This window comes from Oryctolagus cuniculus, chromosome 11 (genome assembly GCF_964237555.1).
Source record: "Oryctolagus cuniculus chromosome 11, mOryCun1.1, whole genome shotgun sequence".
In the NCBI taxonomy this organism is placed as follows: Eukaryota; Metazoa; Chordata; class Mammalia; order Lagomorpha; family Leporidae; genus Oryctolagus; species Oryctolagus cuniculus.
In genome coordinates this window covers 40,474,296-40,499,632 of record NC_091442.1, presented here as the reverse complement: position 1 = coordinate 40,499,632, position 25,337 = coordinate 40,474,296, and the positions used below count along the sequence as shown (strand labels likewise).

At 39.2% G+C, this 25,337-nt stretch overlaps 1 protein-coding gene across 6 annotated transcripts in view; it reads right to left on the bottom strand.

Annotated features, from left to right (window-relative positions):
* Positions 1-25,337, bottom strand: part of MACROD2 (mono-ADP ribosylhydrolase 2) — a 2,173,823-nt gene that overhangs the window by 621,365 nt on the left and 1,527,121 nt on the right. For all 6 annotated transcript variants that reach the window (XM_051846213.2, XM_051846214.2, XM_008256366.4 and 3 more), the window contains one exon: positions 22,385-22,415. In XM_051846213.2, the coding sequence (XP_051702173.1) occupies positions 22,385-22,415 (31 nt within the window). The remainder of the gene's footprint in view (positions 1-22,384; positions 22,416-25,337) is intronic.

Sequence of the window (25,337 nt, the reverse complement as noted above, 5' to 3'; positions counted from 1 at the left end):
TGATTCAAAGGCTTTTGGTCTATAACATGTGTTTGTCATCTGTATAAAGAACAGAGCAATTGCTCAGCTAGTTCACAGCCTGTATTTGCAATCGGCTGGGACAGACCTTCATGGTCATTCTGCTTTCTCCATAAACCCAGCATTATTTGCAATGCACACTAATGACCTGATTCAGAAAGCTGGCAATATGCAGAAGACACAGTTCATAGTGAGAGCAGTCTAGGGACTCAGCATCAAAACTCCAGTACACCTGCCATAGATGCATATGGATCTCCCAGTTGTGGGTTTGAAACCCCTCAGCCAGGAGATCTTTAGAGAGGCTGTAGCATCCTGCCCTGGAAAGGAGAATTTGAATTCTTCAGACAAGATGCTTGGTGGGTAGACTTTGAGAAATGTACTGTGTCCATGACTGTAGACATTGTGGTCTTAAACCACGATTCTTTGTGGGACAGGAGGTACTTCCCTTAGTGCTGCTCATTGGCATGGAGAAGTCAGAAAAGCTTTCAGGTGCCCCTCAGGAGTTAACATCTGACTTCTTTTCCTACCTCTCTCCTTTCTAAAGTTTGCTATGGAATATCCTAGAGTCTCAGATCCCTCATGGCACAATGACAATGGGGGGGGGATAGTATTGACCCATCAAGATTATTTTGAGAGTTATAAAATCACATAACGTGTCAGGTACAATTATAGGTGTCTAACAGAAAGTGGTTAACATTATTTAAGTTTTTTTTTTTTTTTTGAAAGGCGGAGTTAGAGAAAGGAGAGAAGGAGAGGTAGAGGGAGAGGCAAAGGAAGAAGGAGAGGGAGAGGGAAAGGGAGAGAGAAAGAGAAATTTATCTTCCATCCACTGGTTTACCCCCCAGATGGTCACAATATCTGGAGCTTGTCAGATCCAAATCCAGGAGCCAAGAGCTTCTTCCAGTTCTCTCACATGAGTGTAGGCATCCAAGTACCTTGGGCCATCTTCTGCTGCTTTCTCAGACACATCAGCAGGGAGCTGGATAGGAAGCGGAGCAGCTGGGATCTGAACCAGCACTCACATGAGATGCCAGCAGCGCAGGCAGCAGCTTAACCTGCTACACTACAGTGCAAGCAGTGCAAGCTTCAGTTAACATTGTTAATTTCAAAGCATGCTTCAGTTCAATCACTGCACAGATATTTTCAATGCAATGGGAACATAATTTAAATATAACATTAAGAATCAATCAAAATAACTGGAGGCTAGAAATTGCTAGATTTTTTTTTTTTGGTAAAATCTTATCTCAATAAGATGTTGGAAGGGTAAGGGATAAGGATACTGAAAAGTTAGAATAAAGAGCCCATTACCCAAGGAGTACTGGCATCTTCAAGCTTCTAGAGCAGGTTTAGGAAACTATTATGTACTTTTTCAGAGATCGAGAGAGTAAGGGATAAACAGAAATTCATTTCTTTCCCCTAAATAAAGAAACTAATCACTAGGAGAATGCCAATTTGTGTTCTTCTGAGAAAAGATTAAACAGTAGGACATGGTGCTGCATTCACAGTCTGGTTTCTATATGATTCTGAATAAGTCACTGCTACACTCAATTTGATTCCAGGAAATATTTTTCCATAATCTGGACCTTATATAATGTCCTTCAGCTTGACTGACAATCTCTAATCCGAAATACATTAGGAAGAAAGAGGTTTTCTGAGAAAAGTATCAGAGATGAGAGTGGTTTTAAATGATTTAAAAAATGTATGAAAGCCAACATTTTAATTATACTTCATTATATTCACTTGTCTGGGCAAGGTGAAATGGAAATTTTAGAGTAAATGATGCTATTCACTCCTAAAGTCTGGACTGTGATCATGCCTCCAGGAATTAAAATGTTCCATCACCTACTCACAAGCTCTAGTCTTGGTGACAACCAGACGACAGGGCCATGAATGCCACTGCCCACTGTAAAAAGAAGTAAAGGTGGGGTGGTATTTGCCATAGTGCTCAAAATGGCATTTCAGATGCCCACATCTCATATCCAAATGCCTGGGTTTGAGTCCCAGCTAGACTCCCAAATCCAGTTTGCTGCTATTGTATACCCTAAGAGGTGGCAGGTGATAGCTTACATATTCGGGTCCCTCACCTGCATCCTTTATCCCAGCACCTGGGTTTGAGTCCCAGTTTGGCTCCTGATTCCAGTTTCCTGCTAATGCACACCATTGAAGGCAGCGCATGATGACTCTGGAAGTCGGGTTCTTGCCAACCATGTAGGAGATCTGCATTCAGTTCCTATCCCCTGACTTCAACCTTGCTCAACCCCATTGTTTAGGGCATTAAGGGAATGGGTCAGCAGATGGGAGCTCTCCGCATTTGCCCATCTGTACTTTGTGTGTGTCTCTCTGCCTCTCAAATAAAATAACAATAATAATAATAGGATAGACACATATTCCTGGGAGTAATCTCAAAATGTTTATAAGGCAACAAAAATCAAACAGGATTATACACATAAAATGTGTTCTTAATGTAATTCCATATGCTTTCAGAGTATGAAATTAAATGAAACAGTATGTGAACCATATTTTTAGAAAGGGAGACCCAGGCTGAGTTCCTGGCTCCCAGCTTTGACCTGGACAAGCTCTGGCTGTTGCATGCATTTGGTGGGTAAATTTTTGGATGGAATGTTCTTCCCTCCCTACCCCCCTTCCTTCCTCTCTGTCTCTCTGCCTTCTAAGTGAAAATTTTTACATAATTCACAATTTGACTAAATATCACATCTTAAACATTACAAAGGCGATGTGAGGGAGTGAATAAAAACCTTCCCATCTAGAATCTAGTATGCTGGGTGGGCATTTCATCACACAGCTTGGCTATAAGCATTTCAAAATGTGGTTTTCTATTCTGTTATACTGGGAGGGAAGGGTTGGGGAAAACTGAGCTTTTTTTTTTTTCATCACATTTCACTATAACACCATATCTTACTGTCAGCATCTAACTCCTAAGCCCTTCCTCCCATCTCATTTGCTGTAAGCTTAGAAACATTTGTTAGAATTATGACTAAGAGAAGAAAAGTGAGGACCTGAGAATCTCTTCTGTGACTAAAGTTTACAAACTGTGTTAGAGAGATGGGGCATACACAAGGGCATAGCCAGTTTGTTAAAAAAAAAAATGGATTTTTACAGGTAAGTTTATTTTGGTGCAAAAAATAATTGAAATCCATGCATGGGGGCGGGTCTTCAAAAAGTTGATGGAAACTGAGTATCATGAGACAAACATGCAAGGATTTCAAATTCTGCACTTCAAATTTTTTTTTTGCACCAAAATATTTTCAATTCCATTTTCTTACAATCATATTGAAGTGCCCTGCTTTCCATGAAGGACATGTTTAAAGATGCTTTCAGATTTTCGGGTACACGTTAAGAAAAGGAAATCACTTACCACCCACCCAACCAGTGAGGTCTAATAAGTAAAGAGAAACAGCAAGATAACTCAATAAGCGGCTGATAGATGATAGAAAATGGAGAAGCAGCCAGCACACGGACAGACAGGCTCTCCCAATTGGAGGCCACAACGGACCTCAACCAACTTCCATATGGTCAGATTCATCACCCTCCTGGGCTGCGCTGGGCAATGCTGTCCTCACCAATCTTAACATGCCACTGCCTGGCGACTCTTCCTCATCAGGACAAATCCCTTTCGCTTTCTCTGCAGCCCTGATTGATCAGACACCTGGCAGGCCCTGAGGAAGGCCTGATTGGATCAGCCAAGCCTGAGATGCAGAGCGAGCTGTTTGTTTATGGGTGGTGGTAGTGACAGGCAAACTGCAGTGTCCCCTTGTTCAGTCTAATGGGGTGAGTTGAAAGATTCGGCTGTCAGAACAGCGTGAGGCCTCATTTTTCTTCCCTGCCGTGTAGGGCACCCCTTGCTGCAGCCAACATTTGATTGTGATTAATTTGTCAGGGATGGCTGTACAATGGAAATGGAGAAATGGATTGCCAATTACAGCTAGTCCTCGCGCAGGCTGCAGGTCTGACGGCCCCAGAACGCACTGGATAAAGCCTGGGTGGGAAGGAACCCATTCTCAAGTGGGTTTTAAAGATGAAGAAGGGGTTGAAGGTGACTCGGATTTTATTTACCACCCTTCAGGAGATTTGCTGACATGTGTCCTGGGCTTCCAGGCAAGCTCCATGGGGGTGGGGGGTAACCACTCTGAGGTTTGCTTTTTATTCTGTCGGTTTAAAATGTTCTCTACTTCTGAGTTAAGTCTTAACAACACAAATGAAAGGTGTGAAAGAGCTCCTTCGATACTTCACACGGAAAAAGCCCAAAGGGAAGTGTCCTTCTGACACTCTGAGATGCTCAGAACATGCTAATCTTGGTGAGTGGAAAATGCACAGTGGCATGCCATTTTCTTTTCTCTTCCTTCCAAAGACAATATACAATTGAAGTCGATAGCTACCACAAAATAACTTGTATAAATTATCTCCTCATAGGAGAAATGACCTTTGTAAAAAAAATTTAACAATGTCCCAAAGGAATAGAGTCATAAATGAGAGAATGTCTTTAGCTGTCAAGTTCTATGTGTCTCATAATTAGATCTGCTTTCAGATATGAGTGAGACGGACGCAATAACATTTTGAACTTGCGGAAAATCATTAGCGAACTGACATGGGCAGGTACAATTCGAAGAAATGTCCCTGCACTTCAGAAACACCTGAGATACAGGTGTTGAAGGGCTCTGTTATTAATTCATTCTCACATTACATGATTTGCTCATTTGTGGATGAGGAACTGGGTCAAACAGGTCTTGTTTTAGTCAAAGGAAAAAAAATCATTGTCATTATCATGTAACAAATAGAAAAGAAAATGAACACAATTATGCAATAGGAAGATGATTAAAAATGAAAATCTTAACGTACTAAAACTTGCCTACAGGCTTTATTAAAACTGCTCAGTATTCAAAAATAGTCATGCTGCAACCTCTCACACCCATGCACAAAAGGCTTACATCTAATAAATGACACATTTTGTACCATAGGCAATGGGTATGAACATATAGACACAAAAATATGTATGCTAACTAATACATATAATAGTAACAATGGCAAAGTATTACCTTTAAAATTTCAGGTCTAAAAAATTTAAAGACAGGTATTTTGAGAAGAAATGGACAGAGATAAATTAGATGTTTGGGTAAAATTATGCATATCCCTCAAATCCTTTTTAAATAATTCAGTTTTCCAAGCCAATATCTAAACATAGGAATAGTCATGTAATTTTACTAAAATTTTTATAGTAAAATATATACAATTTCTCATTCTGTTGCTTGGACATATTAAGTCTTTATTATATATGTGTGTGTATGTATACATATATGTACATTTATGCACACATATAAAACTATACATAATAGAGTATACAATGCATACATATGTGTATATACATGTGTAAAATACATTTATATGTAGTCTTATGTATATACCTTTTTAAAGATTTTATTTATTTATTTGAGAGAATTACAGACAGAGAAAGGGAGAGACATAGAGAAGGGTCCTCCATTCACTGTTTCACCCCCCAAAAGGCTGCAATGGCTGGAGCTGAGCTCATCTGAATCCTGGAGATAGGAGCTTCCTCCAGGTCTTCCACGTGGGTGCAGGGGCCCAAGCACTTGAGCCATCTTCCACTGCTTTCCCAGTCCAGAGCAGAGAGCTGGATCAGAAAAGGAGCGGCTGGGACTAGAACCGGTGCCCATATGGGATGCCAGTTTTGCAGATGGAGGATCAACCACAGCGCAGGCTCCTTAAATACCCATTTTTATATAAAATGGTTTAACATATGTATGTGTGTGTTTAAAATTTGACTAGGTAAGTAGAAGGAAACTCGAGTGAATATTCAAAAATAATCTTGAGGGGTATGCATTTGGCCTAGCAGTTAAGCTACAAGTTAGGACACTTGTATCCCTAGAGGGACTTGGTTCAACTCCTGCTTCTATGTTCTGATCCATCTTCTTGCTAGTGTGAGCCCTGGAAGGCAGCAGGTGATGGTTTAATTAGGTGAATCTTTGTCACCCAGAAGAGAGACCAGGATTCAGTTCCTTTCTACTGGCTTTGGACCTCACTCAGGCCACTGTGGGCATTTGGGGAATGAACAAAGAAATGGAGGTTCTTTATCTGTCTCTGCCTCTTGAAAAAAAAATATATAAAATAAAATCATTCTGAAATGGGAATTCTTTCCTTAGTTTAAAAACCAGGCAGAAGAAGACTGAAAATTTGATTTCATTTATTGAGTTATATATGAAATACATTTTCATTCAAATTATAAGAAAATGAATAATTGGTGTCTCTTAAGCAGGATATTGGAAGTTTTAGCAGGAAAGAGATTTTTTTTTACAATTTTTCCACTTTTAAAAACTTGTAACGCCTGTATTTCTTTTTTAATCATGTTACTTTAACTTAAAAAAAAAAAAAAACACTTCCTTTTAAAAAATGCCCTCACTATCCTATTGGCCCTGGTAACATTAGTATTACATAAGTTTAGATGCTCTAGTCACATGTTTGTTTGCTTGATTTTTGCTAGGAGTTCCCTCAAGTCTGGGTGGTGATCCCCATTTACACTTAGTGATTAGTCAAGGCTAAGTGCACGATCATATCACTACCATCGGTATTTATCCACTGAGCATGCTCCATATAGCAGACACTATACTAGCAAAGAGCAGGCTTGCCACATGCTCCCAATTCACTGCCATGTTTGGGGGTGGGAATGAAAAACTTAATGGGCACATCTTGTAATTGATTTTTTTTTTAACAGACAAACCCTGAAGTACAAATGATCTGACCAGTCCTTAGGCAGCTTGATTTTCCGCTCTGAGTTATTCAAGAGTTTCAGAGTTCTCCAAGAGGAAAGGTGACTGCAGAAATATTCGCTACCCTAGGATGACTACAAGGAGGATCAAATTTTGATGTCCTGGCTCTTTGAAAAAACACTAATTTTGGTGCACATATTATAAGAAGCAAAATATCCTTAGAATGAAATATAGTCACTAACTTATATGTGAACCAAATTGCAAACTGTTGGTTTCCATTTGGTTATTTGAAACTTGTAATTTGTGTTTTCACAAGATTATACTTCATACTCTACATTGTAATTTTGTTGTCAGGACAAGCCCATAAGTGATTGAATTTATAATGAACATAAGGCATAGAGTATCTTTTTGTATAGAAAAATTGTGTGCATTCATTTAAAAAGAGCTTACTGATTCTCTATCACTTGCCAAACACTGTTTTGGGGTCTGAAGGCCTGTCGGTGAGCAAAGACAGTCTCTGAAATTGATAAAATAACCACCCAATAAACATTATACTTTATTGTAGTAAGGACTATGAAAGAGAGTCATGTTGTCTCAAGAGAGCTGAGAGTGAGAAGGTTTGATGTGATCAGGGAGGCAAGGGACGGTGTCCACCCAGAGGCCATGATGATCGTGGTTAACCAGGTGAAAACAAGGTTGTAAGAGGTTTTCTGGGCCAATGAGTACATCCTGGTGGAAAGAACTGAACAACAGCCAGTGGTGCTGAGTACAAAGACTTAGAAAAGCCTGGCACAAGATTCAATCATGCTGGAGCTGGAAGACCATTGATAGCTTTGTCTTCATTCTAAGCAAATATGCTCAGAGTTTGAATTTGAGCTCCTGGAAACACATAGCAAATGCTGAAAGCCGCTCCTACCATATATCTTTTATGTAGGAGGAAGAGAATTATCCATAACATTCCACTACTAACAGTAGAATTCATAGACTATAACAAGGTATTCTGGAGAAAGAGAGGGGGAGAGTTGGGAATGGGGACAGGAACATACAAGTTCTAGGTTTGGAAACTGGAGGAAGAAAGTCACGGCCTCTGATTAGTATAAATATTTATGCTCTACACAGTCCTGTACATGTCTCTGTTCACCTCCCTTGTTTTCTTTCATAGCATTAGGAACAACACTGCTGTCTTTTAGTATTGGTTACTTGTCTGCTAAGTTTATTTTGTACCATACCCCAAAACAGATTTAAATAGTTTCATTGATATTGAATTTTATTTACTTTTTCTAACTTCTTAAGCAAGTGCATCATTTCCTAAGGATGGATAATTCCAGGGACAAGACAGTACACTGAGATGGGAAAGATCCAACACCAGTTTTTTTAGCATAGCAGTTCCACTGAGTGTGGAACCTCACTGCTGGAAAGGAAGCTGTAAGGAGATTGATGGGCTCATGCTGGGAAGTGAATTGGGGCTGGAGAAGTGGCGAAGACAGCCCTGGGACAGGAGGGGGCACTGGTAGAAAAGGAATTAGGGGATCTTTCATCTTTCATTATTCCACTCACCTACGCTATGCTAAATAAACTGGTGTTGGACCTTTCCCATCTCAGTGCACTGTCTTGTCCCTGGCATCATGAAATTGGCACTACCTCAGGTGACACAGGTGTGAAGTGGAGAGTGCTAGTAAAGTGAAGAAGGAGCAACTATGCTAAGTGAAAACAGTAGGAACGCAGATGATGCTTCTGTGCCCAGCTGGGTCTGCGTGTCCCAGCTCTTCCTCTTGGCAGTCTCGGCCGACCTGGGAATATCTACCTAACAATGAGGCAGCCAACTTGCTTCAACTGCTCGGCATTGCTATCCTATTGCTCTCCTGCATTTTCTTCTACTGATTACCACATTTCTTATGACTTCTCTCTCCCTCTGGCTGAACAGGTGATTTGGAGTAATCTCTGTTTGATGAAGGTCTCAACTAGGATTCTTTTTACCCACCCCTCCTTCCACACACACATCACTCTTAGGTCCCAGTATTGCCTTCAACATTTGCAGAGGAATCTTTAACAAGTATTTTAAGTCAAGTGTTTTTACATTTCCTGGATCCCCTGATGCATATCTCTGTTTCATCCTGGCAACGAAGCATATTTTCATTGTTTTATGAAGGATGGAGAAAAGCTGATGAGTCCTCATTTCCATCTATTTACAACATGGGAAAACAGCAATGCTGTGCACTTCTCTCTCTTTTTCAAAATAGATGAGAGAATAAAATATTTGCGATGTTGAAAAAAAAAGTTGAGAGGCTATAATTTAGGATGCTAACCTTTCCCTACGGCAGTGCCAGCAGATCTTTGAAGCTTGCTAAGGGATTCAGGATTTGCAGAAGCTAGAAGCTCTGAGCTGCTGGTGATCACATTCACAGGTTCCTGTAATTATATGCAAGGGCTGGCATTTGCAAGGTTGGGCGAATGCCTGACTTTTCAAAACCAGAGTATTGGCAGTGTGCCAGAGACACCATAAACCACAGGATGAGCACCTTCCTGAGGGTTAATCATACCAGAAGATTTATTAAAAGAGGGCTGTAAAATTATTTAACTGGTAAGTAATGTAAAGCATTTTGTTTTAAGAAGTAGATTGAAATGCACTTATGCTTTAGGATGGAATATGCAATTTTAACTGAGAAAAACCCTCACTCACATAGGCTATGTCCTGGAACCCTGAGGATGCAGATGCATCAACATTATCTTTAAAGGGATTTCAATGATACAGAAGAATCATTGATATGATGCACAGAAAGATGTGTGTGTAGGTACTTTTTATATTAACTCAGTCTTCTTAAGTTACCAATGGTGAACCCAATGGTTTGGTGGAATAGTCACTATAAACAGGATTTGGTTACTATCAGCAGGATTTGGTTACTATCAGCAGGATTTGGTTAGAAGAAGCTTGAGGAGAATAAGAGGAAGAGGTGGCAGTATGGGTCTTGGAAAATATGGGAGTTGTAACTCTTACTGGCACAAATCTTTGGAACTCTACTCAGCTCTGGAAGATCCCCAGTTCAATTCCTTATTTTAATAGCAGGAGGTATAGATTATACTATCCCCCATCTAACATAGGAGGAATCTTGGAACTAAAATTCAAAGAGGTGAGTAGACTGTGCTAGACTGATTCTGTCTGACTTTCAAAAAAATAGGCCCTGCTACTCTTCTCTGGCTGGACATGGTATTTTTTAAAGACTTATTTATTTATTTGAGAAGCAGAGTTACACACGGAGAGAAGGAGAGACAGAGAGAGAGAGTTCCTCGATCCACTGGTTCACTCCTCGAATGGCCACAATGACCGGAGCTGGGCTGACCTGAAGCCAGGAGCCAGGAGCTTCTTCTGGGTTTCCCACATGGGTGCAGGGGCCCAAGGACTTGGAACATCTTCCATTGCTTTCCCACGCCATCAACAGGGAGCTGGATCAGAAGTTGAGCAGCCAAGACGCAAACTGTTGCCCACATTGGATGCCAGCACTACAGGCAAAGGCTAAACATACTATGCCATGGCACCTGCCCCTGGACATTGTATTGACTTTAGTTCTTACATGAAGAAATTGGGTGTTTCTAGATGAATCACTTGGCAACTTTTGGTTTCACTTTTACCACCCAGGGAAATAAGGGTCGATTTCAGGAGGATTTCCAAAATGGCTTCAAGCCTCAAATATCCATGATCTTAGAAATGAAAAACTGCAAGCTTTTGGAGTGTACTGGGAAACATAAAATAAGCATCAGGCTTTCCCTCTCATTAAACCAAGAGGTGGGGTAACTGTTATGTATTTCCAAAAGCTTCCTAGGAAGGATGATTAAAAGCCTATTGTACAGAAACATGATTTGGCTTTGTCTGTTAGAATCTTCTGTCTTGCAACATGGAGCTTGACTTGTGAGACAACTAGCTACAATGATACTTTCTTACTAAAAGCATTTGTTTAAAGATAAAATTCAAATTTTCCCTTCTTATTGTTTGAGTATAGATAAACTTTAGGGAGCTTGGGAGTACTTAAGCACAAGCATGTTGACTTCATCTTTTGAACAGCAGCTTGGCCACATGTGATGTAGAGAGTGTGGTATGATGCAATTATAGTCCTTACCACAGGGCTGAGAAGTGGGTGAGAGGAGACAGATGGCTTTCCAAGAGGCAGCAAGAGCAAGCCAACAGAAAGTTGGGAAGCTTTCATGATAAAGGACTGCTAACTGGCATCATTCAGAGCGTAAATAATGCCTCCTGCAAATAAGAAGTTATTTACTGAATGATGGAGGAGACATCATCCTAAAATCTAGATGACTATAGTGGATAAAGTTCAGAACGATTATAGGAACTCAGATTCCAGTAATAGAATAATAACAGTGTAACAGTGTAATAAAGTAAAGTTATGGCAATAAAAGCTAAAAATAATATTACTATTGGTAATAATAGTTGTTAAATGTATACCTTTAAAATTCTATTTACTTATTTATTTTGTTTATTTGCAGACAAACAGACAGACATCTTTCCTGTGCAATGTCAGTCCCCAAATGCCCACAATGGAGAGGTTCCAGCCAAACTCTGGAACTCAGAACTCCGTCCAGATCTCCAATGTGGGCATCAGAACCCCAAGTATTTGAGCCATCACCAGCTGCCTTCCAGGGTGTGGATCAGTAGTAAGGCTGATTGGAAGGAGGGCTGGGACTCACATCCAGGCCCTGCTATATGGGATGTAGGCATCCTCAGGGCGTCTTAAATGCTACACCAAGCAGCAACTCCAAATGTGTATTGTGTGAGTCTGAAACCATGATAAGCGCTTTACTACTATATCCAGTTTATCTTTACACCAATCCTGTTATAAAGATGACTTTCCATACTTGACAATTGAGGTTACTGAGATCCAGAAAGATTAATTAATGGCCTGAAGTCACATGGCTGGCTGGTCAGAGAGATTCAGAAGCAAAACGTATATCTGAAACTTATGCCCACAGTCACTTTGATACTTCTTCAGTGTTCATTAGCACCCTTAAAGAACTCTAATGAAATAATACGCTAAGACTTATCATACACAGTGATGCAAATCATGCTTAAGGACAACTACATCTCCATATAGTTCAGCAGGACATCAGAACTGTCATGCAAAGACAGCTTTTAAGGAGGCAAAGAATGGGAACATGATTTGTTTCAGGAACGTTAAAAATTAATCACAGAACATCACTGCATCATAGAATTTATATATGTAGACATAAAATTATGCCTACAGGGAAGGTGTTTATGGCATAGCCAGTTAAGTCACTGCTTGGGACACCTGCAACCCATATCAAAGTGCTGTTTTGCAGCCCAGCTAATCTACTTCTGATCTAGATTCCTGTTAATGTGTCTGAAAGACAATGAGTGATGGCCCAAGTACTTGTGTCCTTGACACCCATGTGAAGACACGGATGGAGTTCCTGGCTTCTGGCTTCAATCTGGCCCAGCCCCATATGTTGTGGGCATTTGGGCAATGAAGCAGCAGATGGAAGCATTCTTTCTCTCCTCCCCTTCCCTCTCTGTCTCCCTCTCCCTCTTTCTCTTCCTCTTCCTCTCCCTCTCCCACTCTCTTATTCTCTCTGCCTTTTAAATAAAGAAATAAATAACTTTTTTAAAAAAATTAAATTATGCCCAAATGACAGGCAAGGAATAAGAAATAGCCCATATAACCAACTGGTTAATAAATGAACAGCATATGCTCTATAGACACAAAGAAATATTAGTAAAAATAATAGATTACTTGTACATACTGTAACATGGATGAGTCTCTAAAATATTTTGCCAAGTTAAAGAGACAAATCGCAAAGACTCCATATTTTCTAATTCAATTTATATGAAATATTTACAATAGGCAAATCTGTAGAGACCAGGAATAGATTACTAATTGCCTAAGGCTGGGGACATGGGGGTAAATAATAACAGCTTATATGGGGTTTCATTTGAGGGTGATGGACACTTTCTAAAATTGACTATGATAATGGCTTTCTAGCTTTGTGAATATACTAAAACCATTTGGAAAGAACAAATTTTAGGTTATGTGAATTATATTTTAATAAAACTACATTAAAATTGGGCTCTGGCATTGTTAACTGGCTCTTTTGTTATCCTCTTAAAAATCTAAATGAAACCATTCCTTATAGTAACTGAAAAATAGAAACCAGGGTATGATGGATGCAATGATTATTGGACCCTTAGTCTGGTCTCTGGAGTGGAGAAGAAAAGGCCACTAGCCTCCCGTATAAACAGAGAGCTACCTGTTTATTTCTTAGCTGTTAAGGAAACATTTACAATGCATCTAGCTATGTGGTAGCTGCTGGGATTTATAAAGGACAGAGTCAAGAGTCTTGTTTTGTAAGCTGAGTCCCAAACACCTGAATACAAATCTGAAGCAAACTGAAAGTGAGTTTTAGCAAAAATGTACATGTTTTAGAAGATGATTTAGGAACGTTAATTCAGACTAGATTCACTTTGAACATTTAGGAAAGAACTCAGGTCAACAAATCATAGATGTAAGGCTATTTCATGTTGATTTTGTTAATTTCCATTCAATCTGCAGAGACTTGTACGGTACTCTCCCTGTTGGCCATGACTGAAATGGAAGACAGGGGATAAATGATTATTTTTATTTCTAAAGATTCTAAGGTGATTTCCAGGATATTTACACTTATATTGTCTTTCATCATCCCTTTTCTCTCTTTTCCTCTCTCTCCCTGTCTTGAACATTCTACCCTACTAAACTCATACTCTGCCCTAAGCTCACATCTTCACAGAACTTCTCAGGACCCCAGGTATGTTTATAGACAGTGATAGCCTTAGGGACTTTGGGTATCTATAAAAACAAGATGCAATTTATTCCTCCAAGGATTTCTATGGAAATGGGCCAGAATTAGGGTGTAATAAATGATGTCATTATTTAGTGACTCTCAGAATATCAATTGCAATTTCCACTGATGTGTCTGAAAATTTTTCAAGGAGTATGGTAAAAACAAAACAAAACAAAACAAAAAAAAACTTACATACAATTGAGGTGAGGCTTAATTGTTTAAATATACAGATTGGTAACTAATGATAAATCAACTAACTGACACCTTAACAATCACATATTTTAAAATTTATGAGGATTATAAAGACATTTTAAAAAGTACATGGTATCAAAATTATCAAATATTCTTGCAAAATAAGCAATTGTTCTAGGTAAGTGACACTTCCCTAAACTAAATAATGTAATACACACAAATATGCAATTTAATTTCCTACTATTTCCCTCTTGAGTGGTAAAATCTAGAAGTAACAAAATGTGATGCCTCCTTTTTTCCACATAATAGAATTGTAGTTGGTCAGGAATGTGAATTCTAAGCTAGATTAAGCTTTTCAATCTCCTTTGCAGTTGGGTTGGTTATAAAACTAATTCCTCTCTTATGGAAGTTGAGTGGAAGAAATGAATTCTACTTTGGGCCCAGGGAACAAAAGAGATTGAGTGTGCCCATGACATCGTACTTCTTTTGCCAAAACCAAGGCAGTTAAGTATATGAGATTACTTGACACTCTGATAAATTCTTTTTTTTTTTTTTATTTGACAGGTAGAGTTATAGACAATAAGAGAGAGAGACAGAGAGAAAGGTCTTCCTTCCATTGGTTCACTCCCCAAATGGCTGCAACAGCCAGAGCTGCACCAATCCGAAGCCAGGAGCCAGGTGCTTCCTCCTGGTCTCCCATGGGGTGCAAGGGCCCAAGCACTTGGGCCATCCTCCACTGCCATCCCAGGCCACAGCAGAGAGCTGGAGTGGAAGAGGAGCAACCGGGACTAGAACCGGCACCTATTTGGGATGCCAGCGCTGCAGGTGGAGGATTAACCAAGTGAGCCACAGCGCCGGCCCCCTGATAGATTCTGGACTCCCTGCCTAATAGAATAGAAACATCCTCCAACAAAAAGACAGAAATACTGGCAAACATTTGCATTCACTAATTCACTTTAGTTGGTGGTCTTTTGTGATAGTAGCTCAGTTTTTTAAATTTTTTTAAAAAGACTTATTTACTTATTTGAAATTCAGAGTTACATAGAGAGAGGACAGGCAGAGAGAGAGAGAGAGAGAGAGAGAAAGAGAGAGAGAGAGGTGTCTTAAATCCGATGGTTCACCCTCTAATTGTCCGTAACGGCCAAAGCTGCGCCGATCTGAAGCCAGGAGCAAGGAGCTTCTTCCAGGTCTCCTATGCGGGTGCAGGAGCCCAAGGACTTGGGCCATCTTCTACTGCTTTCCCAGGCCATAGCAGAGAGCTGGATCGGAAGTGGAGCAGCCGGGTCTCAAACTGGTACCATATGGGATGCCGGCACTTCAGGCCAGGGTGTTAACCTGCTGCGCCCCAGTGCCGGCTCTAGTAGCTCAGTTTTAACCTAACATAGTCTCTCTAAAATGCATTTCAAGATGCATATTAAAAATAGAATCAATGATGAAAAAGGAGTTGACATGCAAATCATTGTCCCAAAGAGCTAAACATACTTGACTTCTGTTAAGAACAATCAAAATTATTTTTGATGTACTTTGCAAAGAGAGCTGAGCTGTGTTCATTTGAACTCATCCTTTAGGTACGAGCATGTACAAAGAGCAAGAAAGAAGAACGCCATTCAAGATAGGATGAGGGCAATGAGCAAGCACACAGACATTAGTTTGGTGATCACACTGAAAATGTGGCCAATTCTTAAACACTTGCAAGCAGTTCTTTAGGGAGAGCTTCCTAATAGTGCTCCTATTTTTCAAGGTGTCTGGAAGATATCCCTGGAGTTACTGCTAAATGGATAGGTCCTGTAATTTACTGATGTAGTTTTCCTATTTCATTAAAAGGCTTAATGTCAAATGCTTCTTCTATAAGGAAAGACATTTAAAAACATATAGCATGCCAATAAGTAGCAGCATCTAAGGAAGGAGTAAGTTGGAATTCATTTATGTTTTTCGAGTCCTTAGTCAAATTTTAACCTTGACACAATTGCAAGGGACTGCATATTCAAACCTAAGAAACAGTAATAAAGTTGTAATCTTTATTACTTTCTGAAACCTTAATCTTTTAATTAAGTCCCCAAATTGTTCAGTTTGAACAGAACACCAGGGAGACTGACATTGGCTTCTTGCTGCATCTGCAGAACCAGAACGCTAAGCTTCCAGGATTTTCATTTCTTTTGGCAGATCCCCTGGGGGAACTCTGCCCGTGGGTATTGCTGTCATTTTTATGTAGGCTGAACTAGCATATATTGTTGGACACTTGAGACTACCTTCCTTCCAAAGTGAAGGTAGTACTTTGGGTTTCTTAGTTTGATGTCTTTTTAATATTAAAGACTCATGTAGCTGAGAGATAGAGAGAGAGGGGGAGCAAGAAAGGCTCATGGGGGGAGTTTGTACCATGTTTTGTAGGATGTACACACAAATGTGTATGTGCACAAGTATAATGGCTAAAACTTTCTATTCAAATGGGAAGTATGCAGAGGGCTAGAAACACTTTAATAGCCAGAAATGTGCTATCTGTCAAGCTGTCAAACTCTCTGCAGTGCTTCATAGGAGTCAGTTGATAAAATACTATTCAAATGTGCTATAATTTAGATGAATTTGACCCCAGCACTGCATTTTCCCAAGATAAGTAAGTTGCACTGATTCCAATGTTACTTTTCCTTGCGAGCCAGCAATTAACTCAAGGATTGCCAACAATGATGATGTTTCATATGTGAGAACAATCTGACAAGGGCAAAAAACACAGGATGCCAAAAAAGAGTTTTTACGGGAGAGAGAGGAGTCATTATTGGACCATCTTAAAGGAAGTTTTCAAAGCAAATGGAAATTTCAAAGAGAATAGAAGAAAGCAAGAAGGGGGAAGCTATTAGAGGGATGAAAGGAAGGGGTGAATATTTTTGTCAATTTTGCTTTGGTTCCCAAATGCATTATATAAGATAACCCTTCTAGCAGGTCGAGAATTGCAAAGCAATACTTGTTATACCTTCTCTAATCTGTCCAGGGTGGAGGGCTTGCCCTTCAAACGGGCAATGGGGAATATTCTAATTTCTTTTCAAGTCATGTCTGTGGACTGGACAGAGGTACTGATAAAAATATTTGCCACGTAGATTTAAGGCTAACAAAACATCACTTTGGTCTTTCTCTCTATCTCTTTTTTTTTTTTTTTTTTTTTTTTTACCGGTTAGAAGCTGAAGGGCAAACTTGAATGCAAATGAGGCCCTCATTTGGAAAGTTGTGGCCTGGTTAAATTTGTTGGGAAGCAGAGAGAGGCCCAATGATTTGATGGAAACAGGCGCTCCACATTAGTAACAGAAATAAAAATGAATAACTGTGGGAGTTGATTCAGCTAAGTTATGCTACACTTAAATATTTCCTAAGATTTCCAGCCAATAACTCAATGTCTGAAACTCTTCCTTCTCTAAAAAGGCTATGCCTATGCCATACCTGGAAAGGAAATTTCAAGTTGTTTTACTTTTTTTTTTCTTTTTCTCCAAAGACAATCTTTCCCCCATTTTCAAGTACTCAAGGGATGCACTTTTCTGCCTGGACTTCATTTCTGTTAACTGTATTGACTCTCATAAAGTGGACTGAAATTATGTTAGCCATTCACCTCTCGGTAAAAATTCCATTGCCATGTATCATGTCTAGCCTCCTTTGTTAAACTTATTAGCACCAGAGTGTCCAAACCAGGCTCACAGGCCAGGAGGCACACATGAGGTCTGCTATGTCCATCAGGGAAGTTCAGATCTGTCCCTCAGAGACTGGTTTAGAGGCCAATTCTGATTTTTAACAGGAATCCGTAGGTTTAAGGCCCCCGTAAGCGTCATCTGGATCTATTTTTCCAAAAGGAATACAGGCCTTTCTTTGGTGTTTTACCAAATGTGGCTTTTCATCCTGAGTGTAAGCAGGCGGGCTGCGCCCTGTGGAACCATCCTGGAAACACTACACTTGGAGCAGTCATGGGGCTGCTCCAAGTCGAAATAGAAAGTCTGGTTCTTCTTCCAAGGTACTTCAAAGGAGGCACAGCCTGCTCCCTTGGAGTTTCTACCTTAAATTGGGTTGAGTCACCTGGTGGATGATCTTCAGTCTGTACCTCATGGCAAGGTTCTATTTATTTTTCTGTTTTGTAGGGTTTGCCCCCAGAAGACTGAGGAGTGGGAGAAAGGCTGGGGGGGCTCTCGGCCTCAGATGTGAGCCTGAGGATCCCCAAAGTGCTGGAGTGTGCCGAGTCTTCCAGCACACTTAATGTGGTACTGATGCCTGAGTTTCCATGAAATGGGACTGTCCGCTGTTCACGTTACCCTGGAAGGAGATCTTCCTGGTGAGAAAGCAAACCCTTTCAAATGAAGATTCCGTTACACTTAAACTTTTGTTTTGGCAGAACTAGGGTTACCCTGGATTTGTGGACCATAAATAACGTGAAGGTAAATTCAAAGCAAGCAGGTGCCTGAAAAGTTACAGGTGCTGGAGAGCTGGATCTAGGGCATGCTGGGAAAAGCCACATAAGGCTTCATGGCCAGCTACATGACCTGTATGTTCCTGGATGGCCACTGATCTATGGACCATAATACATCACAAAGGAAGAGGCTCTTCACATGAGTGCTCCAACTCAGTTCTCCAGTTTCCACTTTACCTTGGTCAGGGTAGACAACGCCATGCCCACAAACGCCATTTCCAGTTTGAGAATGTTTTTAAGAAACGCATTTGTGTTTCTTCAAATGCAAATGTTTGCACATTGAGAAAATGCTAACTGGGTAGCTTTTTGCTACATGTTGGTAGCCTTCTACAATTCTCTTTTCTATGACTGCATTTAGGTCACTATTTGGGTTACAATCATTGTTTTTTCATCAACAGAAAATATTTGCTAAGCTTCTCCTATAGACACAGTTCTTGGCTGGGCACTCAGTGTGCAAACCCTGCTCTTTAAAGAATTCCACACTGTGAGCGCCAAATATAAGAAAAATTAGAAGCAATAATGGGGAGCCATTGATGATTGAGCAGATACAAGTGCTGAAGGATTTCAGGAAGTAAAACCACCTTCAAATGTTGGCACACTCATGGGAGATTTCCTGTTTAATTATGTATGGTGTGCTTTTGTTTAGAGTGTGGGGTGAACAGAAGTGGTGGTTTTAGTTTGGGGGTGTATTAATTTGGGGGTGCACAGCGTGTGGTATAAGGGAGTTCATTTTAGGAAAGGCTCTAGGATGGAAGTTATTATGTAACTTACATATTCTGAGATTTATCAAATCAGATCGTGCATGGGTCACAAGAGACAGGTAGGTGCCAAAAAATGACTAAAACTATATTCTGGGGAAAACACTAAGTCAGATAGAGAAAGGTTGAAAGCACCATAATGTCTATGCTCAAATAACTTTGGTAAAGGCTGCACAGCAAACCCCCTTTAAAGATGCAAAGGCTTGTGTGTGTGTCTGTGTGAGTGTGTGTTAATGTATATCTACATTTCTTAGCATACCGATTCATTTACATGCTTTAGGAGAGATTCCCACCCTTCTCCTCTGCACACGTTTTGGAAGCACTAGCTTAGGGAGATACGTAACATATCCACTGTTCAGGCTAAGAAGCTTGTACATTAACCTGCAAGTAATGGAGTATGATCAAAATCTCCTGAGCAGATGGGAAACATGTACCAAGTGGTATTTCAGGAAAAAAAAATTAGCAAATTTGTCATTAAAAACAAGAAGAGTAGAGTGCAACCAAGAAGGTATTCCAAAAACTTTTTTTGCCCTAAATCCATTCTAATGCAATATTGGGAGTTCTGATTTCTTGCTTTCTGAAATGTTCCTGTTTTTTTTTCTCTGGACCATTGTCTTTAATATGGTATAAAGAGGGCAGACACTGCGGCATAATAGGCTAAGCCTCCACCTGTGGCGACAGCATCCCATATGGGCACCAGTTTGTGTCCTGGCTGCTCCTTTTCCATTCCAGCTCTCTACTTACAGCCTGGGAAAGCAGTAGTAGATGGCTCAAATGCTTGGGTCCCTGCATTTGTGTAGGAGACTGGGGAGAAGCTTCTGGATCCTGGCTTCGGATCAGCCCAGATCCAGCCGTCGCGGCCATTTGGGGAGTGAGCCAGAGGATGGAAGATCTTTCTCTATGTCTCTCCCTCTTTCTGTCTGTAACTCTACTTCTCCAATAAATAAAATCTTTAAAAAATAAATAAATATTGTATAAAATCCTAATAAATAAAAATAAAAGGAAATTTGATCTGGTTAATGAAGAATAAGCAGTGGGACTTTGAATAAGAGCAAGAAAAGAAGTGGTCTAAAAGATCGGGGTCTTGAGAAACAACCAAGGACAAATCAGAAGGTTTTAACTTCACAAGGGATGTGCAAAATAATTTTCATGTTGTATAATGCTGAATGGACCATAAACTCACGCAAAAGCTTCTAAACCAAGAAATCATGGAGTTAAAAATATACCTTGGCCTTAAGCTCCAGTGGGTTAACCAAAGGCAACATGGCACTTGAACTCTGTGAGCTTTCACTCTTGCTTTTAAATTTACTCAATCATAGAGGAATAAGAGATGAGTAGTCAGGACTTCAGAACTGTATGCTGTCAGCTGGCTATGGTTGTTCACTCTTTTTATGCTCTATCAACAGTGTTCAATATTTCTCCCTCCCTCACCACAGTGGGTACTGAGCTATTATTATATGCCCTTTGAGCAATATCAAATGTAGGAAGAAATGTTTATCCTTCAGGGGTTAGAATTGATTATGATTCACTTTAGATTTGATATAGCTCTTTCTCTCCACTTGGGGTCCTCTAATTCTTTTTTTTTTTTTTAAGATTTATTTATTTACTTGAAAGGCAGAGTTACAGAGAGGCACAGGCAGGGAGAGAGTTTTCTATCTACTGGTTCACTGCCCTAATGGCTGCAACCGCTGGAGCTGGGCCAATCCGAAGCCAGGAGCTTCTTCTGTGTCTGCCATGTGGCTCTAGGGGACCAAGGACTTGGGCTGCCTTTTACTGCTTTCTCAGGCCATAGCAGAGAGCTGGATCTGAAGTGGAGCAGCCAAAACTTGAACCAGCATGCTTATGGCATGCCAGCACTGCAGGCATAGTTTTACCTGCTGTGCCACAGTGTCAGTCCCAAGCAATCCAATAATTCTACGGTCATTCTTCATTTTCTTTTACTTTTGTTTTACTTTCCTGCTACTCCCCCTGTTTTTATTAAGTCATGTTAGAGAAATTCCCCTTTTGAAGCTGCTTGCAAAGTACCATAAGATTCTCAGAAGCAAAACACAGGTCAACAATTTGACAATGAAATATACAAGAAAACTATATGCACAGTATTAGTTTAGGCAGTTGGAGTTTTGTGTGCTTGTTTTCATCAAGGAATATCAAGATCGCAATGCAAGAATATTCTCAAAATGAGAACTATTTCTGGCAAAGGAATTTAGCTTGATTTTAGAGAAGATTAAATATAGATTTGGACTATTTACCAAGTGCAGCTTTACATATAATTCTTCCTGTAAGCAAATTTCCTTTAAGCAAATATTTCAGATTTATAACTAGGAATTTGCGAGACAGAAAGAATGGCCACAATGAGGAAAATTGTGCAACGGGCCTGGTTTACTTCTCTCCAATCATTGCCCATTTTGCTTCCACAGAGAAAGACCCCAGTGGAATGTAAAAGGAAGGAGGCATACCCTAAAGTTTTCAACAGTGTGACCAAATCCTTCCCCACTTACCCTGATTCAGGTCTACATTTTGCTTTATAATTATAGATACTTTGAAAAGAAATACCAGGAAAAAAAAGGTCCAATCTTTGATATCTACCTAGGTTCTCTACCTCTCTGCCACAGTAATGAATTTAAACAATTTTTAGATTTTTTTGAGGTACTTTATTTTTCAGTTAAGAGCTTCCATGGAAAGTGTAATCTACTTCACTTGTGTCAGAAAGCCCTCAAATAGTAAACACACTCCATGTTACTTTAATATTATAAAATATACTGTTAATGATATAAAAAATTTTAAAAATCATTGTAGATGGATATTCAGAGAGCTTTATACTAGTGAAAACAAGTGGTTAAAATATATTTTGCTTCCATTTGTAAATGAAACAGTAACTACTTAAAACAATCCATCAGTAGCAGGAAAAATATTTGCAGCTTATTAAAATTCTTTGCTTTTATTGAGTCCCTTAGAATTTTTTTTTAAAAATTGGAGATACATATGCACATGTATGCATTTTTAATGTCTCTACTACATTGTAATTTGCAATAAAATAAGGATAATGTTAGGCTTTATGTGCATTATGCTTTTTCTGAGAGAAAACATGACTTTACTAAAGAAAACAATAGTAGAGAACAATCCTGCTTCTACAAATTTCTTAACATAAGACTTCAACCCACAATGCATCAATCAAATCATTTTGGGTGGTATCCAATGCAATGAAATTCAAGAACACAGAATTTGAATAGCTTCTTGAGCTTCCTTAACAAGATTTGACCTGGATTTTGAGTCTCTTTAAGTCACACACAAAAAAATACATTCATCAAGGAACCTTTAATTTTTCCGGTTAACCTCCCCTGCCAACCCCATTTAACAACAAAATAAATACAAACATCATAAAAAGCTAGATCACTTACCATAAATGCCTGTTGAGATGCAGGGAAATGCCTGTGAATAAACCACAAAAAGTAACAATAAATTGCAAAGGAATGACTCTGCCCAGTATCATCTATTTGGACATCGATTTTCCTTGAAATGAGATGTCCTCTATTTACATCCTCAGAGCTAGGAGTTGGAGGAGGAGACATTTGATTAACTGAAAACTCTTTCTTACCGGCAATTCTAACAGCTCAAGAGACCCAACTGTCAAATTGTTATGAATCTTAGGAGCTCATTTTTAAATAGTTAATATTAAAAAATTAAGTTACATAAACCTACAATGAAATAAATTTTATCAAAGACAATCAACCAAAAGAACTCATCAGGTTTTGATTATTTTGCCACATTTTACTATTAGTTATGCTCTTGACATTATTGTATATATGTATATAATAATAATTGTATATATGTTTATAATGTGAACTCCAAAAATATCTTCCCAGCTCTATGTTATATCATGTTATATTGGTGGTTTGAAGTCTGAAAACATTAATCAGCATTGATGATGCATATCATGGGATGTTTGAAACCAAAGCCGGGCTACAGATAAAATATTTCAGTAAAATTCAGCAAAAGCATTCTAAGAGAATCAACTGGTCATTTATAATAAAGAATGTTATATATTTTATCATTCTATGTAAATTATGTGCTACAGATTCAATGTCACTATGACAAGATAAATAATACATGCTCTTTTTTGAGGACTAGTTTTTAAATATTTATTGGCATATTACTGCTTATATTTATATCACATTTGACAAAGCAATGTTTACAGAATTTGATTGAAAACATGCATAAAAAACATAAATGTATTTTTTATTTTAAATTAGACTTTATTAGTGTAGAAAGTTATCTATGGCAACGACTTCTGCCCATATACTTCTGTAAATTCAATCAAGTTGTTTTATTTAATCTTTCCAGCTTTCTATTTTTCTGTTGTAAAATAAAGATGATAATGTCTACTACACAGAAATGTTTTATAGAATTAATGACAGTGTTTTCTTAAAAAGGGATTGGCATTGTGCTAGAATCTGAAAACCATTGCTGCTGTCAACCACAATAACTAATATTACTATTGGGTTCAATAATAATGAAATGTCTAAGTCCTTTTCATTTATATCATTGGGTTAAATGTGTGCTACACTGCATTTCCCATAACACTTTCATAGATTATATGTTTACTCCCTTTTACATAATGCCCTATTAAAATGGTCAAAATTTATGTGATTTTGTTTTATAGACAGTAATAACTGATTTGGCTAAGCCAACTACGTATTTGCAAAACGACAAATGCTTTTTTCTGTGCTCTTGTAGAAACATTTACTAGTCGATGCTATGATAAGAAAAGCGAATAGTTTCTGGAACATAGAATATGGTAATTTTTGATTGCACAAATGAGTTAATTCCTTGATTACTAGGGTTCTTGAGATGCCAATAAAATGTAAATAATGTTCTTGAAACCATTTCATCCAACAAGGCAGAGGAAGCAATAGCATGAAGCAAAATTTCCTTTACGTTACTCCCTTTACCAGCATTCTGAAAGACTACCAACAAGTGGAACGCCCAGTATGAAAATCAACTGCAACCTTATTTAAGTATTTGCCACCTACAGCAAGAACTTGGAGTTAAGGAGTGATCTACTTAAAAATACAAACTAGAGAGGATTCAGGTTCATCTCTACGATTTGTGCCATATCACTCACATTCCACTGTGTCTTTTAAGTTATATAGAGGTGTATTTACAACCTAAGACCCAGGAATTACAAGGGAGCAAACCTGAACATGTTTAGCGAGAAAGAAAGGTTTGAAACATCAAGGTGTGAGGAAGGCAAATTTTTCTGCTCTATTCTCTCAAGGGTGTTCAGCTAACATAAAACAGATCAAGAGAAGAGGACGTTTAGGTGATACAAGTTTTAGGTGGCATTGGAGCTCTCAGGAGGAAATGAAGACCTAAACATGCAGTTAGAATTGAACATTGATATGCTAAACTGGACAAAAAGCAGTAAACTGTCAAAGTACAAGAAGCAAAAGGGCTTTGGCTAAGGTAGTTAATGGAGAAGAGAAGTGATTGGGAAGATAAGAGTTAGTTGAAGAAGGTTTATTTTACAGATTTTTCTTGGACTCAGCTTCCCAACCTTGATGATGATGTCACTTACCTTCTGGAATAGGGAGGAAAGCTTTAACGTGGAAATTTTGTCTCCTACCTCTAAGAAACAAAGTAAGAAAATTCTTCTTGCAACTGTGCTTTTTTTACAGTGTCTTTAACTCAAAATAATCAATATTCCAGTAAGGTGTATTTTGGGGTGATATGTTCTAAACTTCTTCAGGGGAAAACCAGAAGATACCACAATGTCTTCAATAAACAGCTCCACAATGAATCTCACCTCTGTGTCCTTCATGGGGTTGGGTAATTTACTAAGCTGCCCTGAGAATCAGTTTCCTCATTAGTAAACGAAAGCTATGAGATCTCAAAGGTCTGTAGGAGAAGTCAGAACAATAGGGAACACAGACCATTGTGCTTGGTTAATATAGATTTCCGGAGTGAACCCAGTGATCCCCACCAGATCATGTTTCAAGGAGGGCTTCACTGTCCCAGGGCAAGGTTTCCCAACTGCAGAACTTTTGATATTTTGGATCAGATAGTTCTTTCTCCTTGGGAGCTCTCCTGCGCCTTGCGGCATGTTTAGCAGCAACCCTGGATACTGCCTCCTAGATGTCAAATGCATCCCTCTGGTAGTGACAAGCAAAAATATTTACAGACATTGTCAAATACCCCACAGGGGGAAAAATCACCCCTGGTTGAGGACCACTGCTCAAGTCTAGGGTGTAGGGCCGTGAGCAGTCAGTCTTCAACTATCGACCTTCTCAGCAATGGCCTAAGCTGCAATCACTCAGCGGCCTTACCTAAGATCATGTCCCATCCTAGGAAACC